Source organism: Ursus americanus, chromosome 33 (genome assembly GCF_024610735.1).
Source record: "Ursus americanus isolate L20-20 chromosome 33, mUrsAme1.1.p, whole genome shotgun sequence".
Classification (NCBI taxonomy): domain Eukaryota; kingdom Metazoa; phylum Chordata; class Mammalia; order Carnivora; family Ursidae; genus Ursus; species Ursus americanus.
The window spans coordinates 7,187,578-7,212,128 of record NC_142159.1 but is presented as its reverse complement, the minus strand read 5'-3'; the positions used below and the strand labels follow the sequence as shown (position 1 = coordinate 7,212,128).

Sequence of the window (24,551 nt, the reverse complement as noted above, 5' to 3'; positions counted from 1 at the left end):
GTCAATTAAGCATCTGCCTTAAGCTCAGGTTATGATCCCAGGGTCCTGGGATGGAGTTCTGCATCAGACTCCCTGCTCGGCAGGGAGTCTGCTTCTCCCTCTTCCCTTCCTCCCATTCATTCTCTCAATCTCTCTCTCTCTCTCTCTCTCTCTCAAATAAATAAATAAATAAATATCTTTAAAAAAAGAAAAAAGAATCAATCTAAAGGGAGGCAATAAAGGGGGGGGTATGGAAAAGGCAAGATATATATATGCAAAGCACAAAATGAGACAGTAGGAATAGATTCAAATAACTGAGTAGCTACAACAAATGAAAATGAACTAATCCTTGAGATAAATACAAAAAAATAAGACCTTTAAAAAAAGAAGATCTAATTGAAGGATATTTATAAGACCCACTTCTAAAATACAAAAATGTGAAAAAGCGTGAGAAAAAAATAGAATCATATGTGAACAGGCAAATTCCAAGCACAATAAAGCTTTGTAGCTATATTAATATCTGACAAAACAGACCTCAAGGAAAAAAATAACTAGGGGCAAAGAGCTCACTACATAAAGACAAGGAGTTTCACCAGGAAGCTATCACAACTCTAAATATATAAGCATCTAATAACATAATCTCAAGAAATATAAAGCAAAAAGTGACAAAACAGCAAGAAAAAAGACAAATCCACCATTATAGCAAGAAATGTTAACGTATCTCCCTAACTATTGATCAATCTGGCTGACAAGATAGTAAAGATTAAAAAAAGATTTGATAAAAACTATTCATTTTTCTTAATTTTTAAAGATTTTATTTATTTATTTGACAGAGAGAGAGAGAGACAGCACAAGCAGGGGGAGAGGCAAAGGGAGAGGGAGAAGCAGACTCCCCACTGAGTGGGGAGCCCAACACGGGGCTCAATCCCAGGACCCTGGGATCATGACCTGAGCCGAAGGCAGATGTTTAGCTGACCGAGCCACACAGGGGCCCCTGATAAAAACAATTTAAAAACTTCATCTGTGGGGCGCCTGGGTGGCACAGCGGTTAAGCATCTGCCTTCGGCTCAGGGCGTGATCCCGGGGTTATGGGATCGAGCCCCACATCAGGCTCCTCTGGTATGAGCCTGCTTCTTCCTCTCCCACTCTCCCTGCTTGTGTTCCCTCTCTCGCTGGCTGTCTCTATCTCTGTCGAATGAATAAATAACATCTTTAAAAAAAAAAAAAACTTCATCTGTGTACATACATAGAACACTTTTCCTAACAAATAGAAAATACATATTTTTTTTAAGAATACATGTGACAGGTACAAATTAAGCACAGCCTGGACCATAAAGCAAATCTCAACAAATTTCAAAAGATTAGTACTTTTGACACCAGCACTGCCCAATAGAAGTAAAAACATGAGCCAAGTGAGTACTTTCAAGTTTTCTGGTAGGCACACGAAAAAAAAGTAAAAAGAAACAAGTTAAATTAATTTTAAGGACGCCTGGGTGGCTCAGTCCAACTCTTGATTTCAGCTGGGGTCATGATCTCAGGGTCGTGAGGTCAAGCCCTTCGTCCGGTTCCCCCCTGGGTGTGGAGCCTGCTTAAGATTCTCTCTCTCCCTCTTCTTCTGCCCCTCCCCCTTCAAAAACATTGATTTTATATTGTACTTAATTCAACATATGCAAAATATTACAATTTCAATATGTAATCAAAATAAAAATTTATTAGATTTTTACATTTTTTTGGTACTAAGTCTTTGAATTCAATATGTACTTTCCACTTACTCAGTTTTGACCAGCCAGATTTCAAATGCTCAATAGACACAAGGCGCTGGTGGCTGCCATCACTCAGATCAAAACTGCATTCTCACACCACACTCTGATTAAGTTAGAAAGCAATAACAGAGGGGTGCCTGGGTGGCACAGCGGTTAAGTGTCTGCCTTCGGCTCAGGACATGATCCCAGTGTTACGGGATCGAGCCCCACATCAGGTTCCTCCACTATGAGCCTGCTTCTTCCTCTCCCACTCCCCCTGCTTGTGTTCCCTCTCTCGCTGGCTGTCTCTATCTCTGTTGAATAAATAAATAAAATCTTAAAAAAAAAAAAAGAAAGCAATAACAGAAAGAGAGAAAAAAGAAAGAGGCCCAGAGGAATGGGAATTAAGAAAAAAACTTCTGAATAACACATAAGTCAAAGACAGACTGTAATACATATTATGAAATATTAGTAATTGAACGATAATAAGAAAGACTATGCATTAGAGTCTCTGCATGCAGCTAAGGTGATAATTACCGGTTCCTTTATAGCTTCAAACGACTTTATTAGAAAGGGGAAAAAAAAGACAGAAAATTAATTAGCTCAACATAATTCTTAAGATTTTTTAAAATAAGAAAATAAATTGAAAGAAAGATGACACTGAAAACAAGCATAGGATGGAAAGGATCAACAAAACCAAAAAACAGTTCTTTGAACAGACTCAAAACACAGACAATTCTCCGGCAAGATTAAGGAAAAGAAGGATGACACAACTAGACCATATCTGGAATGAGTAATCCTGAATGCACCAATATTAAAAAGATAAGATGCTATCCTGAGATACTTTACGCCAACTTGCCAATAAATTTGAAAACTCAGATTAAATGGATACATTTCTAGAAAAATATAACTCACTAAAATTGACTCAAAGAAAAAAACTGAATAAACCTATAACTATAGAATGAATTAAATCAGTAGGGAAGGGGACATCTTCCCTAAAGAAAACACCAGTCCAGCCTCTTCGTTACCAGTGACTCTACCAAAATGTTCAAAGAACAAATAATTCCAATTTTATACGAAGTCTCACAGCGAGCAGAAAAGGAGAAAACACTCTGCAATTCATTCTATGAGGCAAAACCTAGACACCAAAACCTATAAGGCAGAGGAAAATAAATCATTTCAGGCCAATTAAGTCATCAATAGGATTATAAAAATTCCAAACCAAATGGAAATGAATTCAGAAAATATAAAAAAGAGATAACATGATCAAGTTGGGTTTATTCCAAAGGGGCGCCTGGGTGGCACAGCGGTTGGGCGTCTGCCTTCGGCTCGGGGCGTGATCCCGGCATTGTGGGATCGAGCCCCACATCAGGCTCCTCCACTGTGAGCCTGCTTCTTCCTCTCCCACTCCCCCTGCTTGTGTTCCCTCTCTCGCTGGCTGTCTCTATCTCTGTCAAATAAATAAAATCTTAAAAAAAAAAAAAAGTTGGGTTTATTCCAGAAATGCAAGAGTGAGTTAACCTGAAAAAACCCAACTCATTAAATTTACTTACAATAGTGAATTAGAGAAGAAAAATCATATTATCTCAAAAAACACAGAAGTCATATTTGGTCAAATGTACTGTCCATTCAGAATAATTCACAAACCAGCAATAGAAGGGAGCTTCCTTAACCTGATAAAAGGCACGTATATAAAAATACAGCAAATAGGGGAGCCTGGGTGGCTCAGTTGGTTAAGCGTCTAACTTCGGCTCAGGTCATGATCTTGGGGTCCTGGGATCGAGCCCCACATTGGGCTTCTTATTCAGTGGGGAGTCTGCTTCTCCCTCTCCCTTTGCCCCTTCCCCCACTCATGCACAGGTCTACTCTCTCTGTCAAATAAATAAATAAAAATCTTAAAACAAAACAAAACATAGCACACATACTCTGGTGAAATGATGACCACGTTCCCTGTAAAGTCCAGAATAACACATGGTCTCCGTTATCATCACTTCTATTAGACATTATACTAAAGGTCTTACCTAGCACAGTAAGGAAAGAGGGCAGAGAATATGCAAAAATTGGAAAGGAAAGAAGAAAACTGTCATTATTTGCAGATGACATGATTGTCTACAGAGAAAACAAAATTTTCATAGGTAAATTATATGAATTAATAAAAATCCAGCAAGATCTCTGCAGAATTAATTGCATTTTTATACACCAGCAACAGTTAGAAACAGCAATTTTTAAAGTTACCATTTTATGATAGCATCAAAAGATATAAAGTAGTACAATTAGACATGCTGTGGTTTTAGATTGAAAGACCACACCACCACCTATAAAACAGGCCAAAAACTGTGAATCCAAACTTAATCAAAGTTTCAAATTCAACCACCAGTTCACAGGAAACACAGAAAACAGAGGTGTCACTAAATGACGGGGAGGCAGTAAGCTACAGGACAAACAACCTAGTTTCTTCAAAAATAGATTGCAGGAGGGGTGCCTGGGTGGCTCAGTCAGTTAAGCAGCTGCCCTTGGCTCTGGTCATGACCTCCAGGTTCTAGGATCGAGCCCCAGTTAGGCTTCCTGCTCAGCGAGGAGTCTGCTTCTCCCTCTCCCTCTGCCCCTCCCTCCCCACTCATGCTCTCTCTCAAATAAATAAATAAATAAATAAATAAATAAATAAATAAATAAAACCTTTTTAAAAATAGATTACAGGAAAAACAAGATACAGAGAGAGAGCCTGAAGGCTAAAAGAGACTTAAAGACATGTCAACCAATTGCAATGTGTGTGTTTTCTTTAGATCTTGACTTTAAAAGAGACAAAGTATAAAAATAATAATCTTTATGAGACTATTTGGAAATCTGGATATTGAATGAATATTGGGTGATATTATTGGAACTATGGTCAACTTTCAGACAAAATAACAGATGGTTGGTAGAGTTGGGTGATGAGTACAAGAAATTTCATGCCAAGGGCCAGCAACTTTCTTCTGTAAAGAACTAGAGAGAAAATATTTTAGGGGTGCTGGTTATATGGTCTCGATTGCAACCCCTCGACTCTGCCTTTGGGGCATGAAATTAGCCATAGATAATATGTAAACAAATAGTTGTGCCTGTGTTCCAGTTTATTTACAAAATCAGGTGAGGTGGCCAACTCATGGGCCATAATTTTCCAACCCCTTCTTAAAATTCAGTCTATTTTCACAGATATTTGAAGTTTTCCATAACAAGTTATATAGAAATACAGTATTTAGGAATAAATCTGAAGAAGATATACAAGACTTTTTATGGAAAATATATAAAACTTCATTGAAAAACAATAAAGATGATCAAAATAAAGGGAGGAATATACCATGTTCATGGATTGAGCATGTTATACAATACTGCACATCTTTACAATACTGTAAAGATGTTGTAAAGACGTTAGTGCTCCTCAAAATGATTTATAAATTCAATATCTTTCCAGTGAAAAACCCAACAGGTTTGTGTGTGTGTGGAAATTGACAAGCTGATTGTAATATTTACATGAAAGAGCAAAGGAATGTAAGAGTAAAGATCCTCCTGAAAACAACAAAGATGGGAGACTTGTCTTGCCAGACATCAAGAATTATTAACAACAAGCTACTATAATTAATGTTCTATAATATTAGCAAAGAGAAAGATTTTTGAAAAAGATGAGTACAGGGAGACCAAAAACCAATCCCACATACATTGAGACTTGATTTGTGACAGATCTGGCACTGCATATAAGCAGGGAAGGACAGAATTTTCAGTAAATGGTATTGGAACAATTGGGTATCCATAAAAAAATATATAGCCCATATCATTCACAAAGATTAATTCTAGGTACATTCTAGACCTTAGTGTGAAAGGCAAAACAACACAATGTATAAGAACATCTTCATGACCTTGAGATAGGAAAGGAATTAATTTAAAAGATTTTTATTTTTTTTAAAGATTTTATTTTTAAACCATCTCTATACCCAACATGAGGCTCAAACTCACAACCCTGAGATCAAAAGTCACATGCTCCACCGACTGAGCCAGCTAGGTGCCTTAAAGATTTTTAAAAATACATAACATAAGTGAAATAACAGATCAATTAGGACACATTAGGAATTTCTCCAGCAATTCTACCTCTTTTCTTTTCTTAAAAGATTTTATTTATTTATTTCACAGAGAAAGAGAGAGCAGAGAGCACAAGTAGACAGAGCAGCAGGCAGAGGGAGAAGCAGACTCCCCACTGAGTAGGAAGCCTGATGCAGGGTTCGATCCCAGGACCCTGGGATCATGACTGGAGTCAAAGGCAGTTGCTTAACCAACTGAGCCACCCAGGTGCGTCAATTCTACCTCTTTTCAATTCCACTTTGATTCAGCTGCCACTTCTAGGCACAGTAGACGCAAAAGAATCGAAAGCAAGGACTTGAACAGATATTTGTATGTCAATGTTCCTAGAAGCATTATTCACAATGGCTGTAAGGTAGAAACAACTCAAATGTCCACTGACATTTGGCGTTAAAATAGAATGGAATTCTGATACATGCTACAACATGAACCCTGAAGACATTATGCTAAGTGAAATAAGCCAGTCACAAATGGATGCATACTGTACAATTCCAGTTATATGAGGTACCAAGAATAGTCAAATTCAAATTTGACAGAGTCAAATTTCTGTCTCTACAGAAAGAAGAATAGTGGTTATCAGGGGCTGGGGGAAGAAGGGGAATGGGGACTTCCTGTTTAATGGATACAGCATTTCAGTTTGGGAAGATGAAAAAATTCTGGTTGGAGGTGTTGGCTGCTTAACAGTGTGAATATACTTAATGCCACTGACCTGTATTAAGGTGGAAATGGTAAATTTTATGTTATGTATATTTTACTACAATGAAACAATTTTTTAAATAATTAACAATTTCTCCTCATCTACAGACACTATAAGGCAAACAAAATATGAGCAACACTTTGGGAGAATACATTTGCAAAACATATAACTGACAAAGGAATAGTATCTACAATATATAAAGAACTCCTACAGGGGCGCCTGGGTGGCTCAGTCAGTTAAGCGTTGCCTTCAGCTCAGGTCACGGTCCCAGGGTCCTGGGATTGAGCCCCATATCAGGCTCCCTGCTCATCGGGGTGCCTGCTTCTCCCTCTGCCTCTGCCCCCCACCCCAGCTGCCAGCTCTTGTGTGTGTGTGCACACATGTGGTCTCTCTCTCTCTCTCTCTCTCAAATAAATAAGATCTTTAAAAAAAAAAAAAAGAAAAAAAAATTAAAACAACACTGAGACATCATATCATATTCCTACTTTGGCATAAGCTGCAAGTGTTGGGGCGGATGCAGATCTCCTGGAATCTATACACTGCTGGTGGGAGCATCTACTGTTTCAACCGCTTTAAAAAAAAAGTCTGGTGGGGCGCCTGGGTGGCTCAGTCAGTTAAGCAGCTGCCTTCATCTCAGGTCATGATCCCAGCATCCTGGGATCAAGCCCCACATCCAGCTCACTGCTCAGTGGGGAGTCTGCCTCTCCCTCCTTCTGCTTTTGAACACGTGCACTCTCTCTCTCCCTCTCAAATAAATAAAAAAAAATCTTTAAAGAAAATAAAAATTAGGAGCACCTGGGTGGCTCAGTCATTAAGCGTCTGCCTTCGGCTCAGGGCGTGATCCCAGGGTCCTGGGATCGAGCCCCGTATCAGGCTGCTTCTTCCTCTCCCACTCCCCCTGCTTGCGTTCCCTCTCTCGCTGGCTGTCTCTCTCTCTCTGTCAAATACATAAATAAAATCTTTAAAAAAATAAAAAATAAATTAAAATTAAAATTAAAAAAACATCTGGCATTGTTTAAGTAAAGCTGAAGATGTGTGTACCCTATAACCTAGCAATGGAGACACACTCGCTCATATGTACCCAGAAACATACACGAAACTGTTCGTCATAGCAGCACCGGATGTAATAGCAAAAACAACAAAAGCAAACAACCCAAATGTCCATATGGAGTCAATAAATAAATAAATTGTGGCATATTCATGCGATGGAACACTTGCTGCCAACACTTAGGATCTGTATAATCTTGGGAAAATTACTTAATCTCTCTGTGCCTTAGTTTTTCCATCAGTAAAATGGGGATAATACCAGTATCTACCTCATAGTGTTGTTGCAAGGACCATCGTTATTCAAGGTTCTTAGAACAGTGCCTGGAACCCAGCACATTCTCTCTGTAAACACTGATGTTAAGCTTCCTTGGCTCGTGCCCTGAGAGATCCCCTCGTAATACCTGACCACACTTAAGTCTCTCCACTTGCATTCAAGCAGTGTTGTCCTTGTTGATCTATCCCACCTCACTCCTCCTCCTCCAGACCCCATCCCACCTACTGCTTCACTCCTGTAACAACTGCAAGCTGCCTCCTCTCTCTGTACCTTTGCCCATGCTCGGATCTCTTCCTGATATGTCCTTCCTACCTTCTCTGCCTGCCGAACACCTACTTCCTTTGCCCAGACCCAATTCAGACAGCCCCCTCCTCTCCCCAACCCTACCCTAAGCCCTCGCACCCACCCCTCCCCAGGATAGTTTCAATTGCCCTCTGGGTATCTAAGGTCTGCTGGCCTCAGTCCATACCTCTGGTGACTTGTTGACCTCCACCCACTGGACCATGAGTCCCCTGGAGGAGCCCCCCTGCTTGCTGAACAAATTATAATCAAGTCCCATAAAAATCCAAACTCCTTAGCCAGCCTTTGGCAGCCTGGCTCAGACAACAGACTGTGGAAGCCTCCAGGCCTGGATTCATATACTGGCTCCAGGGGTGCCTGGGTGGCTCAGTTAGTTAGGTGTCCAACTCTTGATTTCAACTCAGGTCATGATCTCACAGTTGTGAAACTGAGCCCCGTGTCAGGTTCTGTGCTCAGCATGGAGTTCACTTGAAATTCTCTCTCCCTCACCCTCTGCCCCTCCCACCACCACTCTCACACTCTCTAAATAAATAAATAAATAAATAAATAAATAAATAAATAAATAAATAAATAAAATCTTTAACAACAACAACAAAATACCAGCTCCACCACTTACTTGCTGTGTGACCTTGATTGAGTCACTTAACTTCTCTGAATCCCAAATGAGAGTATAAAGTATTAACACTAACTTTTAATGCTATTGTGGGGATTAAATATGATATGATGACATTATGTGAAGCTCCTGGTATACAGTAAGCCCTCAATAAAAAGAGCTATTCGTAGGCTACCCATCTGCTAGAAAGACACGCTCCTCTCTCACATAGCTCCTGACACTTCGCAGCTGCAGACAGCACCCTGGGCACCTGGGTAGGGCCCGAGGAGGTCTGTGCCTCCCCCGTTGTGATGGGCAGAGCAGGGGGCTGTGGCAGAGCTGCCCTCCCCACATTCCCTGCTGTTCCACCGGCAGAGCGGCTCCAGACCTCTCTAGCCACGGCAGGGCTCAGGACAGAGAAGAAAATGACATTTCAACCCACCCTGCCGTGTCCTCCAAAGGTCTGTATCTCCAACCAGAAGAACAGAACACACCCAACCTCTCATACCTGATTCCCGTGTCACAGAGGAGGCAACTACGATTCAGAGAAGAGACCCCTCTCATCTCGAGTCGCCTGCAGTAAGAAGCACAGACTAATCCGGAACCCAGCTGTCTGCGCTTGGCACGAGCCAGGCTGCTTCCAGGAGAAGGTGCTAGGGCCCTGAAAGGGGCCCAGACCGGCTGGACACTACGGCCACGCTTGCCCCCGCCCCACTCCGCTGCCCTGGCCTCGACCACCTGTCCGTCCCTGTCACAGCCCCGGCTCAATTCTTCTCCTGCAGTTGGCACCAGTTGCCATAGCGACGGGGTGTTTGGGAAGCCGCGCCCCCGAGTCAAGGATGGGGCCTGGAGGAAGGAGCAGCTGTGGGCTCCTTCGGTCAAGGCAGGTGGGCACCTGGCGCCACCGCCGAGCTCCAACAAGCCCCTCAAACCGCCGCAGGGCCCAGAATCCCAATTCTGGGCATCTGGCCCGAATAAATCATCGGAAATGGGGAGAAACCAGATGCACAAGCGTGTTCACTCCAGCCTCACTTACAACAGCACACAACTGGATACGCCAGTACCAGGTAGCGTTTTTGAGTGTTTGTCTTGTCCGAGGCACTGTGCGACATGCCAGACACACGTCCTCTCACCTGCTCCTCACCACCCCCTATCAGGTAAGTACTCCTCACAGCCCTCGGTTTGCAGGTGAGGATATGATGCTCGGCGAGGTGAAGCCACTTGCCTCGGTCATTCAGACAGAGGCAAAGCCGGGACCGAATGCCGATCTGTCAGCCCCCAGGCTTCGTACTCCTAACTACACGACAGCGCTCGGAAATGAGAAAAGGAAGTCCCAGCCCATCCTCTGGTCCTGGCAGCGCCCGTGGCCGTGACAAATATGCCTGCAGCCTGCTGTGATGCAGGGTTCAGGAAAAGCACAGGTTCGGCAGAACAATCTGTACCAACTTGGAAAGATCTCCAAATACTATAATGCTTGAAAAATAAACAAAGTAGGAATCCCAGAACAATGAAGATTAGTATGAGCTTATTTATATACGGACGATACAAAGATGTCGGTGTTCATGAAAAGGGGGCTGGAGGGACTCCCACTGTGAACACCGATTATCTTCAGACAAGGGCAATGGGGCCTGGAAGCATTCAGAGGGACTTCCTCTTTCTGTGTTAACAAATTAATTGTGAAAAAAAGATTTTTTAAAGTAAACTCTACACCCAGTGTGGGGCTTGAACTCATGACCCTGAGATCAAGAGTCACATGCCCTGGGTGCCTGGGTGGCTCAGTCGGTTAAGTGTCTCTTGATTTTGGCTCAGGTCATGATCTCAGGGTCATGAGATCAAAACCCATGTCAGGCTCCATGCTGGGTATGGAGCTAGGGAGACTGCTTAGGATTCTCTCCCTCCTCCTCCCTCTGCCCCTCTCACCCCGACACTCACGTGCTCTCTCTTTCTTTCTATACCAACCAAGCCAGACAGTTGTGAAAATTTTTTTAAATACCAAAAAAGTCAAGTTATACATTTGATACACGTGGTCTTATTTCTAGGTGAAGAAAAGAGACGAGAGGGACAGGAAAGAGATGAGAGGAAGGACATACCAAAAGGCTGGCATCTCGGGTTTTTTTTAATTTCTTATTTTCTATGATAAACACTAATTTTTTTATTAAAAATTGTTTTTGAGTGATGTTTACAAAAGCAATGTAATAGCATTCTCGGGCAGTTCTAATACCAAATCGTGGTACATCACAGAGCAGCTCATTTGTTCCCATCCCCGTTCTAGGACATTGCAGTTTGGCCTTGAACTAGTCATTTCACCTCTCTGAGCCTCCGTGTCCACATCAGTAAAATGGGTAGATATCAGTAGCGTCTGCCTCACAGGGCTGTTGGGAAGATAACGTGCTCAGTGCAGTGCCCAGCACATGGTAAGCAGGCTAGATGCTATCACTACCGTGATGCCACCAGGGAAGCGGCCCAAGCGGGCAGCGCAGGGAGCTCTCAGGACAGACCGCCAGCGTTTATACTCTGGCTCCGTCATTTACCAGATGCATGGCCTTGGGCCAGTCACCTTACCTCTCTGAGCTTCATGTGAAGATTCAATGAGAAGTGCCTCGCACACAACACATATTAGATGAATGTGATAAAAATTCCACCATGTGAGAAAGCACCACCTCTGCCTTATGTATAAACAGGTTAACTAGTGGGGCGCCTGGGTGGCACAGTCAGGTAAGCATTCGACTCGGCTCCCACTCAGGTCCTGATCTCAGGGTCGTGGGATTGAGCCCTGCATCAGGCTCCATGCTCAGTGCGGAGGCTACTTGGGATTCTCTCTCTCCCTCTGCCCTGCCCCCCCACTAGTGCTCACGCTCTCTGTCTCCCTAAAATAAATACATAAAATAAGATCTTTTAAAACAACCTGTTAACCATTATTAATAAAATCACAATTTACTTAAAGAACAATGGAGAGAAAAGTAGTGACTACAGGGAACACGGCGGGGCATTGACTTTCCCGCTGTATGAGCTTAGAGGAGTTTGTTAACTTCCCTGAGCCTCAGTTTCCCCATCTGGAAACATGGAGCTAGCGCCCATCTTACAGGACTATTGTTACCACTAAAGGAAACACAAATTTAACATAAATTAGGTAATTTACTTTGTGCCTTATGCGGTGCTAGGTACATTATTTTACACCGTCATCTCACTCCCTAAAACAACCCCCGTTAAACTGGAATTAGTATCCCCTTTTTATGGGTGAGGAACTTAGCTTAAAAAATATTCCAAGGTCACTCAGCTAGAAGAGGACAGAGGAAAGATTTGAACTCAGGACTCACCAACTCCAAAAGATAATGAGCCCTCATAAGATGTCAGCAAATGACGTTCATTTTCTCTTTCCTGACATGATGGGTCTCAGTTTACTGACGTATAAAATGCGTGTGAAGGACAATGCCCACTAAGAGCCTCTCCAGCTTACCTCCGTTAAACTCCACTGCCAAGCTTGGTGTTATTAAGATTGGCCAAATTTCTATCTCAATTTCTCAGACTCAACTTACCCATTTGGGGAAGCTTCCTGGGCGGGATTCCTCTGGCTGGTCCTGGCTGGAGTCGTGTGCACTCCTGTCTGCGCCCTGGTGCTGGGCTCGGGGCTTGGGGCTTCTCCTCGACCTCTTAGCATACTTGGATCTTCTCTGGCTCACGGATGGGCCTGAGCGAGCCCTGCTGCTTGCAGGCTCCAGGGAGCTGGAGGGGCTGTCAGTGGGAGCCAGGGGTCCTTGTCCCAGGCTCCCCCTGGATTCTGGCTGAGCCTTGACCTCTAGCCCCTCCCGACTGTGTGAGAGAGTGCGGCCATCCCCGCTGCCAGCCCCGAGGAGCTGCTCAGCTTCTTGCTGCTCTGTGGGGGCCTCTCCAGACGCTCCCAGGCACAGTGCAGAGCTCTGCGGAGGGTCCCAGGCAGCTGGCCGGAGGGACTCTCCGCCACCCAGCAGTGGGACCCCGACAGGGTCAGGGGGGCTGGCTGGCTGGGCCCCGTTCCCCGCGGCAGGCAAATAGTCAAACTTCTCAGTCCCTGAGACACATTCCACACAGGTTCCACCTGGCTCTCCCGACCCAGCCCCAGTGTCTTTGGGAGAGAGAGGACCCCCAAGGTCTGTCCCAGCACCTGGTGGGGGGCCTCCCTCACACGGGGGGTTGTCCCCACCAGGGCTGTGACCAAACCACGAGAGGCCCCCTGCTCCCTCCCCACCATCTGAGCAGGCCTCATGCTGCCTGTTGTTCTTTCTCACCCCCACAGGGGCTGGGCCCGGTAAGGGCGGTAGGCTCCTTTTGGGGGGCTCCTCTTTGCTGAGGGTGGGGCCTCTTTCATCACTCCTACCTCCTCTGGCCTCTCCTGGCCCGAGGCAGCTCGTCGTCCCCACCCCTGCCAGCCGCTTCCTGTCAACCAAAGCTCTCTCTAAGAGACCCACAGACACACTACAAGGGTTCCTGGGCCACCTTTCAGCTAAGATGTCGTGCAGAGAAACCTGGAGCCTCTTGAAGGCCCGAGCCTTCCCCTGAGCAGGCACTATGGGCAGCCGGAAGTGGAGCTGGGGACCAGGCACCACATCCTGGCTTTGTCCCACGGCTTGCAGCTCCAGGGCCGTCGAGTGGGCCTCAGCCTCCAGGCTGGCTCCAGGAGTACCCCCAGCCTGGGAGCTGGTACCTCGATGGGTCTTTTCCCTCAGGACCCTCTTCCTGCTGCCAGCCCAAACTCGGGCCCCAGAGCTTGCCCCTGGCAGCTGTGGTGTCAAGCCAGACGTGGAGCTGCCTTCTTCCACATCCTCCTGGGAAAGCCCACAGCTGCCACGGGGCCTGAGGGCAGGGTCTGCGCTGGAGCCCTCTGCAGCCCCCTCCTGAGACATGTCTGTCCGCCTACAGGGGCCAAAAGCAGAAGGCAGCCCTGGTGAGGAGACGGCATCATGCAGGGTCTGGCTGCCAGCCCATTCAGCCCACCAGGCCTGGGGCACCTGCCAGGGAGCAGGCCGAGGCCCTGCACATTCCTGAGGCCTGGAGGCCACAGGGAGACAGCACCCAGTCGCGTAAGCGCCCCAGCAGGGCCTGGAGCCCTGGGTAAGGCAGGGGAGGCCTGCCACCAAACAGGGTTGAGCTACTGCGAGCCACCCTTAAGGTTTTCTCATCTCTGAGGGTTCCCACTCTTGTTTAAACGGGACCTAATAATAACAGTTGCCATTTCTTAAGTACCTACTATGTGCATTATTTCATTTCATGCCAGCCACCGGTGAGGAAATGGAGATACAGGGACGGTTAGCGACTCACCATAGGACACACACATGGAAATGAAGAATGGGGAGTCTCTCCCCCACTGAAAGCCCAGCTCCAAACCACTGGCCAGGGAGCAGGCAGCTAGCGGGGTAATTCCCCTCACACGGATCCCGCTCCGACGGACACTCCCACCAGGTTCCCAGGCCTGACCGGGACAGTCCCCTACGGCCCAAGCGTCCAGAAGCTCTCACCTGGGCTCCCCGAGCTCCCCCGCCCAGGCTTCCACCCCCGAGCTGGGCGGGAGCTGGGGTCACGTGAGGGGTGGGAGAGCCCGGGGTGAGGGACGGGGGCGGGGCCTCTGAAGAGGCGCTGAGGACGGCACCCCAGGTGTGCTGGCGTCCTGGCACCCGCAGAGGGCGCGCTCTCCCTCCCGAGGGCTTCCCGGCGGAGGTGCCAATCCCTTGGGCTTCTGGGCAGGAGTAGATGGGCGCCTGAACCAGAGCGCAGAAGCGTTGAGGGGTCTTGAATCTGTCTGACAATTTAAACTTGGGCCTAGGGCCATGGGGAGACACTGAAAGTGCCTGAACCCCGAGGGGAATCAGGGGTTCCTCTGAACTTTTTGCCTAGTTATTTTTTTTTTGCCTAATTTTTTGCCTAATTATTGCCTCATTGTTTTGCCTAATTATTTATTATATTCATTGTCTCAAATATAAGAATATAATTCATATGGAGGAAAGTGCATACCCAAGCCCAACTAAAGGTTAGAAATACAAAGCTTGGGGCGCCTGGGTGGCACAGCGGTTAAGCGTCTGCCTTCGGCTCAGGGCGTGATCCCAGCATTGTGGGATCGAGCCCCACGTCAGGCTCCTCTGCTATGAGCCTGCTTCTTCCTCTCCCGCTCCTCCTGCTTGTGTTCCCTCTCTCGCTGGCTGTCTCTATATCTGTCGAATAAATAAATAAAATCTTTAAAAAAAAAATACAAAGCTTAAACGTCCTCTCATTTCCAGACTCTTGGGAGCAACCTTTCTTTCTTTCACCACGTTCGTTGTCATTTTCCTTTTTTACTCATGCTGCTTTCATAACTGTAAATGATCTCATGCTCTATTACTAATTAATAATATTAATAATAGTCTCCTATTCTATTTCTTGACTTATTCGTGGGAACAGCTTCTATTGACTGCCCGCTCTGGTGATTGCATTAAACACCGGTCCACCTTTCTCTTCCCAGTTTTTCTCTTTCTTATTTATATTGCTCGTTTCTATCGATTACTATCACCCCTTGGAATAATAGTCTTCAAATGTCCATTTCTTCCTTAGATGGCCTCTTTTGACTCTCTGTGCGAGAGGAGCCGTTTCCCCTCCCCGCGGCTGCCCTTCCTCCAGCGGCTCACCTTTCCGCTTTGTCAAGGCTTGTTTGCGGCACGCACATCCTACCCGGTGAAGATAATTCAGTTTGCCATACTTTGCCTGTAGATTGATTCTTAACATTGAAACCAGATGACATTGATGACATTACAGCTATGTAAATATTTTCACTGCGGAACTAGGAATCTGATAGACATCACCGAGAGGGAAATGGAATTCGCGGGCAGTAAACCTGCACCGTGTGAGGCCAGGAGCAGGGGAATGGCCGGGTTGGTGGAATCGTCCTCTGCCAGCAGAGCGAAACGTGCTAGATCTATAGGCCAAACACGGCTGTATCCCAGAGACATTATGTTGAATTTAGAAATTAAGATAATGTCCGGGCGCCTGCGTGGCACGGCCGGTGAAGCTTCTGTGGCATCTTGCTTTCCGCTCAGGTCCTGATCTCAGGGTGGGGAGTTCGAGCCCGGCCTCCAGCCCTGCCTTCCTCTCGGTGCTCAACACGGAGCCTGCTGGAGATTCTCTCTCTCTCCCTCTGCCCCTCCCCCTGCTTGCATGTGCCCACGCTCTCTCTCTCTCAAATAAATAAATAAATCTTTGAAAATCAAGATAATGTTAATAGTATGGGAACCTGAGGGCCAGGTATATGGGAACTCTCTGTACTAATTTTCCCTTTTTTTTCCTGTAAATCTAAAACTCATAAAAAATAAAGTTTGCTACAAAAAAAAAGGTGTTGTGTGATTCATATCAAAAGCTGTCCGTCTCAATCTGGCTGTCAGGGTCACAAACGAGGTAGGAGTTGAGACTGGATGCCACTAATGACACCCAATACCGCTCTTAAGAAATGATTTTTTTAAGTGAAAAGACCTCCCACGATGGAATGTTCCAGTCGTGATGGCAGAGACTTGATCAGGTCTCCTGAGACCCGTGGAACTGTTATTCTGGTCCATTTCGCTAATGGAAGTCTCCCACCATTGGCAAAAAAAGGGGGAGTGGCTGTGTTATTAGCACCACGCGTACTGAGGCTAAAAAGACAGCGATGGCTAATACACGTAAGGCTGCTTGGAGCCAGAGACCGATCTACGCGTTTTACCTGTGTTTATCTATTTTAATTTACCTATATTAATCCTTACACCAAGTCTCTCGGCTTTTCAATCATGTTTTTCAAACCCACAGTAATCTATAGTAACTTGAAACTGTAGAAATCAGTGTTCAGGGCAGAAAACAGTAACCACCCCAGCATAGTGAGGTGGTGGGTGTTTACCAGGTCGCTGGAAAGGGCACATGAGCGCACTCTAGGCTGGGCTTGGGGACACCGCCACTACAGCCGTCTACACATACAGCATGGTGGTAGCCAGCCAAGATCCGGACACGGCAGGGCCATTGCTGCCACTGTGTCCCAACAGTCACAAAACGGGAGGCCAGACACGGACACAGAGAACCCCAGCGGCTCTCCCACAGAGCCTGTAAGCAGAAACGGCCCAAGGATAAGGACAGTGGCCTCCACCTCTCATCTGCCTTCCAGATCTCACACAGTGGCACCCAGGGCCAGAAACGAACCCACATTTGGAACACAAGCTGTGTTGTTTCCGGCTTTCCATCCGCTGCAAGATAAGAAGGCATGCCGGCATGTGGGAACAGATGTGGAGTGAATCAGTCTGCGTTATCTTCTATGATATTTTAAATTATTTTTTATCTAGTTGATCTAGCCATTTCTAAGAGGTGTGTATTTTTTTTAAGATTTTATTTTTATTTATTTACTTGAGAGAGAGAGGGGGAGAGAGCACAAGCAAGGGGAGCAGCAGAGGGAGAGGGAGAAGCAGAGTCCCCCCCTAAGCAGGGAGCCGGATGTGGGGCTCGATCCCAGGACCCTGGGATCGTGACCTGAGTCGAAGGTAGATTCTTAACTGACTGAGCCCCCCAGGTGCCCCAAGAGGTGTGTTTTTAAATCTCACGCTATTATTGTGGACTTGTGGACTTTTCCTTTACTTTGCGGGGTTCCTGCTTTATATCTCTCAAACCCCTTTTACGTGCATACAAATTCACTATTCTTACCTCATTTGGGTAGATTATAACTTCCGTCCGTGCCAAATATTCTTCCTGCCTATTGATGTTCTTTTGCTTTAATTCATTAGTTCATTCATTATTATTATTTATTAGTCATTAGTTATTCATTTATTATTTGCTTGAATTTATTAGTACCCTGCTTGCTTGTGGTCAGTGTTGATCTAGTATAGTTTTTCCATCCTTTTATTTTCAACCTTTACGTGCAGTTCTGCTTTCACCACACCTCTCATACACGACATAGAGCTAGACTTTAGAATTCCGATCAGAGCATCTTTGTCTTTCATCGATGTGTTTAACCTAGTCATAGGCTTCGGACTACTGATATACTCGGTCTTTTTCCACCATTGCTCTATATGCTTTCTTGCTACAAATTCTCTGCTTCCTTTGTGTTCCTTTTTGCCCTCTTCCAGATTTATCAAATCACACCCCCCCCTTTATTTTCCTCAAAAGATTGGAAATTAGATTTTCTTATTTCTTTTTTTAAAATTTTATTCATTTATTTGTCAGGGAGAGAGCACGAGCAGGGGGAGCAGCAGGCAGATGGAGAAGCAGGCTCCCCGCTGAGCAAGGAGCCCAAAGCGGGACTCGATCCCAGGACTCTGGGATCATGACCTGAGCCGAAGGCAGACGCCTCACCGACTGAGCCACCCAGGCGTCCCCAGATTTTCCTATTTCTGATCTTCAGTAGTTATGTTTAAACGTATAACGCATATACTTTAATTTCCTCCCGTCAAGTGTGCGAGGCCTCTGTCGGAGTCCTCCCGGGACACCCCTGGATGTGGCTGTCCCTCTAAGTTACAGCTGAAGTGACTAGATTTCCTGTGCCCCTGAGCTCCCAGAAGCTTAGGCAATGGTCAGGTCCTCCGGGGCCCCTCGTCCCCATCCTGCAGGGTGGTGGACAGCCAGCCAGGGATGGACCTGAGCTGTGCCTCCTGCAGGTGCGTATGCTTGTGTTCATGGAAAGGAAAACCTTTTCCCAAGGCTGCCAGAGGCTGCTGGCACCCTGACCAAGGCTGCTGATGGGCGCACGTCATATCGCTAGGACTTATCACAGTTGATGTTGACCTTGATCACCTGGCTGGGTCCTGTTTGCCAGGTTTCTCCTCTGAAAAGGTTACTCTGCCCCCCAACTGTATTCTTAGGAAGGAAGTCACTGCGTGCAGCCCACACTTAAGCAGTGGGGAGCTGTGCACCATCTCCTTGACGGTGCAACCTCTACATAAATTATTTGGAATTTCACATGGGAGATTTGTCTCTTTTCTTTTCTTTTTTTTTTTGATTTGTCTCTTTTCAATCATTTATTTATATCATTTATTCAATCATTTATTTATATCAGTACGGACTCATGGATATTTATTTCATATTTTGGATTGTAGCCCAACGCTGCCTTGTTTATTTTGTTGCTCAAACTATTCCGGCTTTGGCCCCTGGGAGCTCTTCTAGTCGGCTCTTGTGTCTCTTTACATTTTAACATATCCCCAGTTTTGGGGGGCGGGGGAGGCTGGTATATTTCCTACCTCCTTGGAGACTTTTGACCCTAAACATATCAGATATCAGATGCAGCTGGGACCCAGCCGGACCCCTCCTTCGCTCACCCCTGCCACTTGCTACTGGGCCTCCGAACCCCGAGCCCTAGCTGCACCTCTGATCGGGGGAGACCTCAGAGCTGCTGGACCCACTGAACTCGAGACCCTCCCCTTTCCTCCCTCCCCTAGCCGCTGCCCTGAAGAAACAATGGCCTCTCCCCTGGTTGAGTCTTTCTGCCTGTTGAGGCCCCCAAAGTGCTGTGTAACCTTAGTAACATAACTGCTGTCCTCAGTGTGAGAATAAACTTATTTAAAGGACAAAACAAAACAAAAAATCTTCGTCTCTGTTATCTTTGGAAACTTACCTTATCGTCTCCATTCCTGAGACTTCAGATAAATGTCCGGAGACTGTTTATTATTACTCACCCTCCTATCTGGCCAGCGGGGCTCCAAGGTCTCTGGTGACTCCCGTCCTAGGGGCCCTGGGTGGTCACTTGACCTCACAAAGCCTGTTTCCTTGTCTGTAGAAGGGGGACAATGAAAAGCCTTCACGGAGCCGCCATGTTGGAGCTCCTGCCACACACAGTAGGGGTCACTTATGAAAAGCTCCTGATATGAGGCCGGCCACACACAAAAGGTGTTCACCCAACGGAAGGTGTTACCACTGTTAATAGTGGGAGTAGCCTTTCGTCTCCCCCTCCCCGGCCTCGTTCTCAAACCCCCCCTCCCCCTGCTCTGAAGCTCAGACATGACACCGCCACTCTTCCACCCCCAGTCCTTCCAGGATCCAAAAGCCCGAAACTCCCTGCCTGGGATTGAAGAGCTTTCGGAATCTTGTCCTGCTCCCTGCCCCTGGCCTCCTCTTCCTTCTCTGCCCAAATCCTGCCAGGCTCTTCCTGGTGCCCTGAACAGGCCTCACTTCTTCGCCTTTGCCCTTCCCCCTGCCCACAATGCTCTTCCAGCCTTTCTCTACCTGGGGACGCCTGGGCCTGGGTTTCTGTTCTCAGAGACAGAAACCAACCAGCCAGCCGGAGCTTGTGGCTCCTTCTGGCCTCACAGCACCTCCTCGCACCCTGGTTACCGCTGCCGCTCTGCCCTGCCCCCCCCCACCAGGCTGCTCCACGTTCAGGGGCCGGTTTCATTGGACCGAGGGAGCCGTTAAAGAGGAAAGCGCATGGACTCGGGGTCCCACAAACCTGGGTGTGACCTGCATTTGGATCCTGGCTCTGGAGTTGGTCAGCTGTGTGGTCTCAGGCAAGTGCCCTAACGTCTCTGAGCCTCATTTTCCTTATTCATAAAGCGATAATAACAGTAGCTGTTTCATAGGAATGTTGTAAAGTTTTCAGTAGATAATCCATGTGAGGCACTTTGCATAATGCCCAGCACACAGAAAGCGCTTAATAAACGGTCCCGTTCTCTCTTCTTATTAATACCAGGCAGCCAGGAGCTGCCTGCTCTGCCAGGCTCCCCTTATTGATGGATTCAAGGCTAAAAATAGAGCTGCAGCTTTGGGGAGCCGGTCCTTCCAGAGCCAGGAAGTGATGCCCTTGCTGCAGTGGATGGGGAAGGAGCCTGCTTCTCCCTCCATGGGCTCTCAGAGGAACACACATCTTGATGCCTTTCTCCCGTGAATTCCAGGGCAGACACGCAGGGGCCAGACCAGCCCAGGCTGAGGAGCTCTCCTAGCCGGGGGTTCTGTGGTCCCACCAGCTGGGCTTCGAACTCCAGCCCTGCCATTCACTGGCTCTGTGACCTTGAGCAAGCAACGTTCCCTCTCTGACGGTTACTCTCTAGCCTGGAGAATCCGCAATGGTAATAACATAACTTGTGATAACGAACAGCTTATATGCGTCGAGGCCTGAGGCCAAGGATACACTCCAGGACTCTGGGTCATGACGTCCCCTCTCTGAGCCTTGGTTTTCCTATCTCTGAAATAGGCACAGTGACCCTTACCTTCGAAGAGTGTTGTGAGGACCCAGAAAGGTCGTGGACAGCAGTCGCTGACAGCAGTAACATCTGACGGGGACCTGAGTTGTCCAGGGTGTGGCTAACCCCTGTCGGAGGGCACTGAGAGCAAAGACAGAAATACAGCTTAGCGGCTCGCAGCTATTGATCCGTCAGCCTTGGAAAATGCAAAGAAATGCTTCCAACAGGAAAACACGTCTTGGGCCCTGCGCTGCTAGCAGGCTGGCCCTGCCAGTGGAGAAACCACTTCTGGACAAATGACTCCCCTGCCGTCAGTTCAGTGCTCTTGGCGGGTTGTTTGTCTCCCTGGACAAGATCTGATTTAATTAAAGCAGAGCCTGAATTGGGAGCAGGAGCCCCCATTTTCCCTTCTGAAGCTCGTCTTAACAGTGACATCAAAGGGCATCAATCTGGCTTCCAAGGGCATTGAGCCAGACTCCTTCCCATAGATACGCAGGGCCTGGGTGGCCCCCAGCCCCAAGGCCACACACCCTGGATTGTTTCTCTCCTTCTTTGCTTCCTGGGACAGGTCCAGTTAGGTTCTAGCCCCTTGCTTCTTTCTGACCATAAGGTGGATACATAATTGTATGATAATACCATTAATAAAAATATACTGTCTGGGGTGCCCGGCTGGCTCAGTTGGTAGAGCATGCAACTCTTGATCTCAGGGTTGTGAGTTCAAGCCCCACGTTGGGTGTAGAGATTACTTAGAAATAAAATCTTTTAAAAAACCGAAAAAATAAATTAAAAAAAAAAAAAAACACAATCCCATCCCAATACACATCACCTGCAGTTCTCAAGGAGGAGGACAGAACAGTCTTCCCTGCAAGAGATCAAGAGCCTTTGGCCAGGGCACCAGGTGCAAAGGCTCTCGTCCCAGCCACTTGCAATCTCTCTATCTGACAAGGGGGGAGGCGGTCCTGTTCTGCCCAGGCCCAGCATGGAAGAAGGAAGACTGGATCCTGTGAAGGTGCCAGCAAGCCCTATAGGACTGATCCCACCAGGTGGGGGAGCACTCCAGCAGCATCTAGGATGGGACGTCAGGGTCTGGATTCTTTCTCTCTCCTGGGTTTGGCTCCCAGCCCTACCCCTGGAGAACCCAGAGCCAGTCTCTTAGCCTCTTGACTACTTAGTTTCCTCAATGTGTGTATTTACTGGTTTCCATAGTCACAGTACTCTTGCTCGCAGACAGCAGAATCCATTCTGTCCAGTTGAAGTAGAAAGGGAATTTACTTAGGGATGTTAGCCTTATCGGATGATGGAGAAACCTGCTCTGGATGCAGCTTTCAGGAGTATCTCCAAGAAGCACACTATAAAATATGATTGATGGGGTTGGGAGGGTTGCTGCTGTCACTGCCTGCCACCGCCCAGGCCAGCCAAAGGTGTGCCCCGCATGCATCGGTTCCCACACAGAGCTCACCTCCTGGTTCGGATCGCAGATGCGTGAGTGCAATTGGAGGAAAGGAGGTCACGTGCCTGCACCGTAGTCTCAAGGGAGGGAGGCTTCTGCTTTGGGAAGAAGGAACTCAAGATATAAGGAATAATCAAAATGTAGAAAGGCATTTTTAAGCTCATTGGGCAAGAGCAAACATTCAGGACATTTTCTCTCTTATCTATTTCCGTCACCTTGAATATAAACTCCATGGGGCAGGCGTCTTGAGTGTCTTGTTTACCTCTGTGTCCCCAGCACCTAACATGAAGCCTGTGGGGAATAAACAGACAAAAAGGGGCACCTGGGTGGCTCAGTCGTTAAGCTTCTGCTTTCGGCTCAGGGCGTGATCCCAGCATTCTGGGATCGAGCCCTACATCAGGCTCCTCTGCTGGAAGCCTGTTTCTTCCTCTCCCACTCCCCCTGCTTGTGTTCTCTCTCTCGCTGGCTGTCTCTCTCTCTGTCAAATAAATTAAAAATCTTTAAAAAAAAACAGACAAAAAATGTGGGTCATGAAAGAACCACCTGGACTTTGAGGCAATTGACCAACTTGTAGTCTCTCAGGGGGCTGGAGCTCCATGCTCAAGGGGAAATCTGCTCCTTCTTAAATCCAACAATACATCTGATTCAGCTGACCACGGTGGGATGCCCATGCCTCCACAGCCCCTCACTTGACAGTGAAATTGTCTTTATCCTTTATTTCTCAGCTCTGACTCACCTCCTCCTGGAGCCTTTCCTTGATTCGTAACTCCATCGCTACCACTGCCATCATCACCACCCTCACCACCTTGCCCCAGGGAGCTGGTTTGGTATGGTGGTTAAGAAGGCAAGCTCTAGGGGTGCCTGGGTGGCTCAGTCAGTTAAGCATCTGCCTTTAGCTCAGGTCATGATCCCAGGGTCCTGGGATCGAGTCCTGCATTGGGCTCCCTGCTCCGCAGGGAGTCTGCTTCTCCCTCTGCCCCTCTTCCCACACATTCTCTCAATCTCTCTCCCTCTCTCTCTCAAATAATAAATAAATAAAATCTTTTTTAAAAAGCTCTACAGTCTAACTGGCTGATTTCAAATACTGGCTTCAGCTCTCACTAACTGTTGGAGCGTGGATAAGTCGTGGTCACATTCTGAGGATCATTCTCCCCATCGTAATGAGTTTGAAGATCATTATTCTCATCTAAGTCACAGAGCTGTTGTGAAGTTTTAATGAGATGCTGTATGCAAGTTCTTCAGAAGGGGCTGGGTGCAGAGAGCTGGCTGCCTTTGCAATCCTCACAGGTCTAGCACGTGCTGGGACAACACTGATTGTTTTCATGGCTGCATTCCCAACTTCACTGAAAATCAGGAACCGGAGCGCCCTTTACTCCCCCCTCCATACCTCTGCATGCACCTGTCACATGGATCAGATGCTCACACAGCGTTTGTTGGATAACCAATTCGCTAAGTCAAAGAAATCACAAATGTAAAGGCTGATAGATAAAACACCAAAAGTCTGGGGCGCCTGGGTGGCTCAGTCGTTAAGCACCTGCCTTCGGTTCAGGGCGTGATCCCAGCGTTCTGGGATCGAGCCCCGCATCAGGCTCCTCCGCTGGGAGCCTGCTTCTTCCTCTCCCACTCCCCCTGCTTGTGTTCTCTCTCTCACTGGCTGTCTCTCTCTATGTCAAATAAATAAATAAAATCTTTAAAAAAAGACACCAAAAGTTTGCATATTAGAAAAGCAACTAAAATGTAAATGTCACCCGGGAGTGGGGAAAATGACAAGTGGTTAATGTCGATATTATGTAAGGATTTCATACACACCAAGGAAAAATACGTTGCTAAAAGATACCTGGGTAAAGGTTACAAGCAAGCAATTGAAGTGAGGAAATAGAAGTAGTAGGCAAACGTGGAAGAATATTCAACCTTCAGTAGGAAATGAAAATGAGATACCAATGAAAGCAACAATAGCATAGAATATATAACTCAATAGGAAATTGTTTCTAGCACTACAGAATGTCCAGTAGCAGAAGGATGGTTCCCTAAATAAGGACACCTTGATTCAACGGCATGGTGTTCCACCATCAAATTATTACAAAAATGTGGAAACAAATGCTTATAATATAGTAGGTTTACAAGCAGACTGCAAAATTGGATTCAAAGCATGATCACAACTGTGCAAAATATTCATCTTGACTTGATGAAAGCCTGGCAGAAAATACAAGAAAATGAAAGCCATCGCCTTGATAATGAAGA

General features: G+C 46.7%; 1 protein-coding gene across 2 annotated transcripts in view; it reads right to left on the bottom strand.

Annotated features, from left to right (window-relative positions):
* The window catches only part of SPOCD1 (SPOC domain containing 1), a 36,777-nt gene extending 14,181 nt beyond the window's left edge, over positions 1–22,596 (bottom strand). Inside the window, exons 1-6 of one of the 2 annotated variants that reach the window (XM_087858431.1) lie at positions 22,526–22,596; positions 22,320–22,408; positions 20,910–20,988; positions 19,202–19,222; positions 19,068–19,131; positions 12,275–12,541 (exon numbers count right to left, since the gene is read on the bottom strand). In XM_087858431.1, coding sequence (XP_087714557.1) covers positions 12,275–12,541; positions 19,068–19,131; positions 19,202–19,222; positions 20,910–20,988; positions 22,320–22,408; positions 22,526–22,596 — 591 coding nt within the window. Of the gene's footprint in view, positions 1–12,274; positions 13,619–19,067; positions 19,132–19,201; positions 19,223–20,909; positions 20,989–22,319; positions 22,409–22,525 lie in introns of those variants that run through there. The other variant, XM_087858430.1, reaches the window with a different exon arrangement.
* Positions 22,597–24,551: the final 1,955 nt, after the last annotated feature.